The 8,589-nt window shown below is 39.9% G+C and overlaps 1 protein-coding gene across 1 annotated transcript in view; it reads right to left on the minus strand.

The window, feature by feature from the left end:
• LOC138043901 (dehydrogenase/reductase SDR family member 7-like) overlaps positions 1–8,589 on the minus strand; it is a 12,474-nt gene continuing 3,885 nt past the window's right edge. Inside the window, exons 5-7 of the mRNA XM_068890416.1 lie at positions 7,218–7,337; positions 6,404–6,591; positions 1–1,087 (exon numbers count right to left, since the gene is read on the minus strand). Of these exons, the coding sequence (XP_068746517.1) occupies positions 1,030–1,087; positions 6,404–6,591; positions 7,218–7,337 (366 nt within the window). The 3' untranslated portion in view covers positions 1–1,029. The remainder of the gene's footprint in view (positions 1,088–6,403; positions 6,592–7,217; positions 7,338–8,589) is intronic.

The following is an 8,589-nucleotide window of genomic DNA, read 5'->3' on the forward strand; positions in this document are numbered from 1 at the left end:
TTTTTTCCCTTGTTCTTTTTTTATTGCGCTTAAAAATCCCCAAATTTTATTATCACTCATTATTCTTTAGTTTACCAGTAGTTAAAGTGCCTATCACCTCAACACACTTTCCACTTTATTTGTTGTCCAAAATTGTCCCAAATGCATCGTGTTGTTTTCAGAACCTTTTGATTGAAATTTCACTTATTTATTGGCTTTGAAAGACAAGAAAAGTGGTCTTACCTTGATCCATAACCGAGCAATGGGAATGGTTCGATACCCGGTTAACGTCACAGACTGCTTTGCATTGAGATAGGAGGGAGCTTTGGCAACGACTACGGAAATGTAATCAGTTCGCGACTATTCCAAGCTTTTTAACATGATTATGGTGTGGCATTCCCTCAAGAATGAAACCGAAAATGCAATATATCTCGAAGTACTGACGTCCTCCACAAAACCTTAAATTTGGTAATTTCACGTTGTTTTTTTGCTGACGACGGCAAAGAAATGGACAAAAATGAAAAACGCTCGTGCAGAGCGTGCAAAGCTATTGTTTTTACCCACTAAATATGCAAATTTGTGACGTTCTCGTTGCCGACGCCGTTGTCGTTGCTAAAGCTCCCCGGTATCGAACCCATGCCCCTTCATTGCTCGTTTATGGATCAAAGCCAATGAAAGAGTGAAATTTCAATCAAATGGCTCTGAAAAACAACACGATGTATTTGATACGATTTCGGAGAATAAAGAAAGTGTGGTAAAGTGTGCTGAGGTGAGATGGATTGGCATGGGTTTAACCGCGAAATAAACCAAAACAAAACACTTGTTCGAACGAAAGAAACGTTAAGAAATGTATCTTCAGATCAAAGGAAGAAACTCGCTGGGCCAGTTTACGCCAAAACTGACACCTCTCAAAAACATTTTCGAAGGCAACTTTCTTCAGTCAGGAGTTTTGAGGTGGCAAAAATCCCTGAGTCATCCCTTTCATAAGGCGGATTCATAAAATTGAGCCCTTGAACATATTGATTTGAAGGCTGTCTTTTTAAGAGGAGGTTACTCATTGACTTTTTCTTCAGCCTTCATGATGGTTCTTGCCTTTCTCTTCGAAATCCTATGAAAAGAAGAGACACCAAAGTGGTTAAACTGACTGAATTTGCCGAATAAATTACATCTCAACATCTCAAATGTTACATTGCTACGCCACATTACATTTTCTAATTCTTAAGGTAGCTGTGAATCCGCTCCTGAGACTTTTTTCTATTCTTGCAAAGAGTTATGAATGAACTTGCTTATCACTTTTCGGCAATAAAAAAAAATGGGTGGTCACCGAATCCGTTTCTCAGATATAAGCATTAAAAGGCAAAGTATAGAGGGTATTGAGATAGCTCTTTTATCTCTCTGGTAACCTAATACGTCACATTATTGAGCGCGTTTTGTTAAGAGATAATTTTTGTTCCACGTAGCAGTTTGGTTATACAGTGTTGTAGAGTCAATCTTATTAAATAGTACACTATCTTGAAAGTGTTTAAACTGCTTTGAACTTCCTTAAATGAAGAAAAATCATCGCGCTAAACGTGCGACTCGCATTTTATCACATTTCCTTGTAGCAGTAAAAGGAGCAGTTTTAAGGTTTTTATGTCAACTCGAATGCACGACAGCGAATTGTTCATTCATTTTTGTCTTCCCTCACCGCTGAAATCATTCGTACCAATCCATTGAACTTCCTTTAATGAAGAAAAATCATCGCGCTAAACTTGCGACTCGCATTTTATCACATTTCCTTGTAGCAGTAAAAAGAGCAGTTTTCAGGTTTTTATGAAGGGGTAGTTTGTAAAGAAACTGTGGTGCTGCGTCGGTGGGGAAGTAATATAGAAAAAATTTGGTTTTATCAACAGAGTTGATAATGTACATTGGCCACGGTACAGAGATTCTAAAAGCTGACGTTTCGAGCGTTAGCCCTTCGTCAGAGCGAATAGAGGAATTGTGGGTTACGTGTAGTTTTTATAGTAGAGTAGGAACTACGCTATTGGTGGTAACATGGCAACGTGAAAAATAGGAATATATTAGTTAAATGAAAAGCGTTCGTTAATACCGTGAGGATTAAGAGTGCTGATTTGGAAGATGAATTTTTGTTCCAGATTCTTGCGGCTCTCCGTCGTACCTAGATGTAGGGAAAGGCCGCAGATAGCCATGTGTTTTTTGGGTAGTTAGGGAGATTAAAATGACGAGCGACTGGCTTAGATGCATCCTTGTCGTTCTTCTCAACGTCGCGAAGGTGTTCGCGGAATCGGTCGCCTAGTCGTCTATTGGCTTTCCTAGATATCAAAGTTCTATTAGTGGCAACGTGCTATGTACCAGTGTGCACTACAAACCTACAGATTCTCACAGTTATTTGTTGTATTCATCGTCACATCCATCACATGTCAAGAACTCCATTCCTTATTCTCAATTTGTTAGACTTTGACGTCTATGTAGTGATGACTCCAATTTTTCCAGCAAATCAGAGGAGATTTGCCAGTTCTTTGAAAAACGTGGCTATCCTGTCTCTGTGGTCATAGCAGGCCATCATCGTGCCCAACAATTTGATCGACAGTCAGCACTACAAACGTCACAAAAAGATAAGAATGACAGAATTCCATTCACCCTCACTTTCCATCCTCATAATCACGCAGTCAAAAGTATCATTCTTACTAATTTTAAATTACTCCAAAATGATCCCGAGACTGGTAGAATCTTTTCGCAACCTCTACTTATTTCACTGATTCAACGCGACAAAAACGTAGGCAACTTTTTAGTTAGAAGCGCGCTCAAAACTAACGAGCAACCTGGCACTATCAAATGTGCGCGCTCACGATGCAAAACTTGTCTTTTCATTGTTAACACTAGCAAGATATCGAGACCTAAGCGTTCTGTAAAGATCCCCGATTGCTTCACATGTACCTCGGCAAAAGTCATTTATTGCATAACCTGTAAGTTATGCAATAAATTATACATTGGCGAGACAGGTAGACGACTAGGCGACCGATTCCGCGAACACCTTCACTATTTTGAGAAGAATGACAAGGAGGTATCTAAGCCAGTCGCTCGTCATTTTAATCTCCCTAACCACTCCAAAAAACACATGGCTATCTACGGCCTTTCCCTACATCTAGGTACGACGGAAAGCCGCAAGAATCTGGAACAAAAATTCATCTTCCAAATCGGCACTCTTAATCCTCACGGCATTAACGAACGCTTTTCATTTAACTAATATATTCCTATTTTTCACGTTGCCATGTTACCACCAATAGCGTAGTTCCTCCTCTACTATAAAAACTACACGTAACCCACAATTCCTCGATTCGCTCTGCCGAAGGGCTAACGCTCGAAACGTCAGCTTCTTAGAATCTCTGTACGGTGGACAATTTACATTGTCAACTCTGTTGATAAAACCAAAATTAAGGTTTTTATGTCAACTCGAATGCACGACAGCGAATTGTTCATTCATTTTTGTCTTTCCCTCGCCGCTGAAATCATTCGTACCAATCCATTCATAGGATACGTCGCTTGTATTGTGCGACATAAACGAGATGGAACAGGACGAAAGTCAGTTGACATAGCGTATAGTCTCATTTTGTTTGTTGGCCTTGTCGTTGGTTCATACTGGCTGATCCTTCACCTTTGACAAATAGATGTTTAACCTTGTAAAAATATGTAAAATGTTAATTCTTCTGTTAATACAGGGTTCAAAATTCATAAAAAAACATCGGTCGCAATTTTGCGACAAGATGAGAAGATTTAGTCGCAAATTTTTCGTCGTAAAGTCGTTGCGCTGTATTGTGTTGCCAGCGGTTTGACGAAACAAAATATGGGTCCACGATACTTATATGTAACGAACCGCTGAAAATGGCAAGTGATTCAAGGAATGGCGTTGTGCATGTAATATCGCAAATAAATTTGCACTACATTCGCGCCCCATGTCTCCAGACTGAAAGTTAATTCAGAGAAGTAGCGGCAAAGTGGCAACTGCTAACCTTCATTTCGATAGAGCGAAGGTGAAAACAAGTCGCAAATTTGCGACTCCTTTCTATGTTTTAGTCGCAAAGGGAAAAAAATCAGTTGCAAATGCGATTGTATTGGTTGCAATTTCGAGCCCGTAATAGCGCAAATGCACGCCCTTGCTATCAAATTAGTTCACAGATATTCTACCTTAGTAATCGGGTAACATCTAAAAAAACGCCACTTCAGAATACAACTTGTCGCTATCATAAGCCGGAAAATTAAAACGCTGACTGACTGAATGCATTTTTGAAGAGCTTACACGCGCAGGAAATGAGTTGTCAGCTTTTTCGTACCACGTTTTTCCTGCCAGGCATGAAAACGTTCTTTCCTCCTTCCTGGGTGTACCAGTCCTCCCTCGGTCGCGGGATAATTTTATCATACCAATCTAAAGCAGCAACCAGGGCATGAAAAAACACGTAACATTCCCTACCAGCATTTTTCAAGAGCTTACGCGCGCAGGAAATGAGTTGTCAGCTTTTTGGGTGAGACAGGCATGAAAAATCTGGAAAGATGCCTATCGTAGAAGAATATGGCCTCCACAGAAGAGATTTTCATAGAAATGCCCACCTTTAACGAAAACGCTTGTCATTTTCCATGATTGTTAAGACATAGCGATAACAAGGGCATGATCTCATGCCCTAGAGGCAGCACGCTGGGGATGTTGGCACGACATGAGGTTTTTATTTTCTCTGGACATGAAAAACGTGCAAAAATCACGCTCCCTCAAGAAAAAGTCAAAAAATCGACCAAAAGTTTGTGTCCAAGCCGTTTGTAGCAGCTCTCGTAACGTACAATGCTTGCTGTCACACTTGAGAGAAACACAGTGTAACACTACTGTTGACACTACTCAAGTGTCAACTATTTGGTGTTTGAATCCCTAGGGAACACTGAACAATATAACCTTGAATTAACACTAGTGTTAACTCCCTAATGCGACCGCAACCAATGTGATTGACTCTCTACCCAAGCTAAAGATAAAGGACTAAGCAATTGAAAGAATGTTTACAATACTAAGATCTACTAACAATAGCAGGTTGTGAGAGCTGCAACACTACGTACTGGAACTTCACTGAAATTAATTTACAATGGTTAGCCATACATGTAAATTAGTCAGCATTCCATAGTCTAGCTTATTGAATAAAATGAAATTCTAAATTAAATCTAAATAATCCTATTAAATAAATATACGAAAAGAAAAAAAATAAACTAGTCAAGTCAGAACAAGTTCCACAAATAGCGCTGTTACTTGGCCGACCATTAATATGAGAAGCTGTTATTGACGTAAAACTAGGGTCATTTACATCTCTGAAACTACAGGTTTAAATGCGTTTATTGTGGTAGCTTCAATAATATTATTACTCGCGTTATTCCAGACCTTCACAGTTTTAGAAATAAAACTGTACTTATAAACAGTGCCGCTAGAAGCTGATGGCTGAATAAACTTTTTAGGACGAAACTGCCTTGTGACTCTCTGTTTCTGAATTACGTGGGCTAGAATATGAAGATTAATTAAATAATTTATGGCTTTCCAGTGACATAACAGTTAATCTTGAGTTTAATCTACGCCTCTGAAGGGGCACCCACCCCAGGGGACCTTCAGTAACAAGATTTAACCAAGCCTGTTCCATGGTCCCAGATATTCGGGAAAGAGAAAAATATGCGTTTGAACAACGCTGTTGTTTTCGTTTTCCCGACTATCTGGGAGCCTGAAACAAGCTAGACATAACCCAACGTGCTGATCTGCCCTGAAGCTGGTTCCAAAATGACCTTGGCGAAGTATGGTCCTGGGTCCCATACACTACTGGCACATTCTAAGTGTTCTCCCGGGAGTGATTTATGTGCCTTTCTCCCGTCATGAAAGGTAAAAACCTCACGTTGTCGTCGAAATCTAAAACTTGGCCCTGTGACGTTGTTGTTTTGTGGAATATTACAAAGGAATGAACTAAAATGCGTGCAGTGTATGCAGTAAGACTATATAATTGAGAAAATACTATAACGCAAAGTTATATTTTGAAGTGACGTTTTCGTCGGCATGATCGTCGTCGTTTCTTAAACTCCTTAATTTCAAAGAAGCGATCAAACCTGACAAAACATTAACAGTGGTGGCAGGCAACAAGCTGATTATTTTCAAGGCGTGGTGAATTTGAATTCTGTTACTCAAGTCCAGCCATTGGTTGGAGCGAAATTCGGGACCTGCGCAAGTACATACTAATGAATAATTAACGACTAAATTTCCATCACTAGCTACCGACAGTGAGGTGAATAGTTGTTTTAGTAACAACGATTACAATGATATTCTCGCGCGCGGGGAGCACAATTCACTTGTGCGGAAAATACTAACTTCAAAAATAGTTATGAAGAATCCCAACCATACGTTAAAACCTACCATCTGGCCAAAATTGGAAAATACTGATTGATGTAGAATAAAAGAAGAATGGGATGTTCCGCTATCCACACTTCATCCAAGTTATTTGCCATGCTCACGGTAATTAAATCTGCACAGCGATCAGTCGACATTAGTTCAAAAGGCATCGTTTTCGGGACATTTTTGTAAGACGGAGCGTCTTCATACGGCTGCACAAAGAAAAACGCAAGCAATTTAGTCATCGTTTAGTGCAGGCACACTAATGAGCATTAGGAGGGAAGCCACGCACGGAAACCGGAAGTGACCATTTCGCGTGCAAGGACATCATTCTCTCCTTGATTTTTCAACTCGTAATCGTCTCTAACGGTGAAAATGTACTTAACAATATAAATGTGGTATTGTAAAGACAAGTTGGAAAGAAAAACAAGTCACTTCCGATTGCTATGCGTGGCTCAGAAAAGTCGCGTACTTAAGTTTCATCTTTCCCTCCCTGTGCGTTACTGCTTTCCCTCTCTCCATTGTGATTATGTGGCACTATCGTTTCGTCAACACTGAAAATATTCCTTCTAAAACTGTGATAACCAAACATCGACAAAAAATTTCATCCAGACAAAGTATTTCATCCAAATTTTCAAGAAATCCGCACAGAAGGTACTAGTAAAACATTTAAGAAAATCAAAGAGACGGTCTTGCGCATCCTGAGGCAACTAAATGTGATCACATATGATTAAGGTGGCTTCCGGGATGAGTCGCGTTCTAAACTGTCTAAACATTCTAAAGGTTCTTCCACGTTCTAAACGTACATTAAATCTGCTAAATTAAAACCCTTTTTTACCCGATTAACGTCTTCGCCAAAAGCATTCTCCAAAAGGTTTGACTCGACGAGACCTGGGCAAATGATCTGGACACCAATGTTATACTGTGCTAACTCAAGTCGAGCAGTCTCAAAGAAACCCTGGGAACAAGAGTTAAAGATCAGTATGTTCACACAAGTGACTATTTATTTTAGACTTTATTTCAGTTCAAGATACATAATCACCGACATGTTAGTGGACGAAAAAATAGACTTCTCATTGGCTTCTATTTTTCGTCCGCCAGCACTTGTACATTACACTATTATTTTGTTTGTCTGCAGAGGACAGTTGCAAACCTCTTTAGCCCCGTTTACACGAGCAAGTTTTCCTTGTTAAGGATAACTTATTCATCATTTACGACTTATTCCTTGTCAAGGAAAACTTGTTGAACATTTTCAAGAGCAATGATAATTGTCAAGGAAGCTTGTCAAGGAAAACTTGCTCATGTAAACCGGCCTTTGTATGTTAATATATATAAACAGTCGAATTATAAACCTTAGCTAACAATAAGGCTTATTCACTCAAGTGATCATTTGCCTTGTTTTTAGCTGAAACGAAAGTATTTTCATAAGAAGACTTTATTCTCTATGGATTTGTTTTTGGCCAGCTGTCCTCGTTCTGAGATTTCTGCTGTGACGTCATGTACACACGGCACCACACAGAAAAAAAAACTGTGGTTTGTGCTCTAATGGAGCAATTAAAAAGTTCTGGACCACATTTCACTTAAATACGGTGGCTTGTAGGGGCTATATAGTAACTCCTTTTTTTTCATTTTCGTCATCGCGAGTTCAAACCGGACAGTCGCGAGTTGTAAGTGGCCATCGCGAGTTCCAACTAGAGAACTGCAAGTTCAAACTGGAGAATCGCGAGTTTAAAGTGGCAACGGCGAGTTTCAACTAGACAATCGCCAGTTCAAACTAGAGAGTCGCGAGCTCAACCTAGAGAATCGCGAGTTCAAAGTGGTTATCGCGAGTTCGAACTTGAGAATCACGAATGCGAAGTTCTCTAGTTTGAACTCGCGATTCTCTAGTTTGAACTCGCGATTCTCTAGTTTGAACTCGCGATTCTCTAGTTTGAACTGGCGATTGTCTCGTTTAAACTCGCGATGGCCACGTTAAACTCGCGACTCTCTAGTTTGAACTGGCGATTGTCTAGTTAAAACTCCCCATTGCCACTTTAAACTCGCCATTCTCCAGTTTGAACTTGCGATGGCCGCTTATAACTCGCGACTGTCCGGTTTGAACTCGCGATGACGAGTTTGAAAAAAAAAGGAGTTACTATATGGCCCCTACCAGCCAGCGTACTTAAAAGAACTGTATCTATCACGGGAAATTGTCGCTTCATTATTTTGCA

The sequence above is a fragment of the Montipora capricornis genome, chromosome 3 (assembly GCF_036669925.1).
Source record: "Montipora capricornis isolate CH-2021 chromosome 3, ASM3666992v2, whole genome shotgun sequence".
Lineage (NCBI taxonomy): Eukaryota > Metazoa > Cnidaria > Anthozoa > Scleractinia > Acroporidae > Montipora > Montipora capricornis.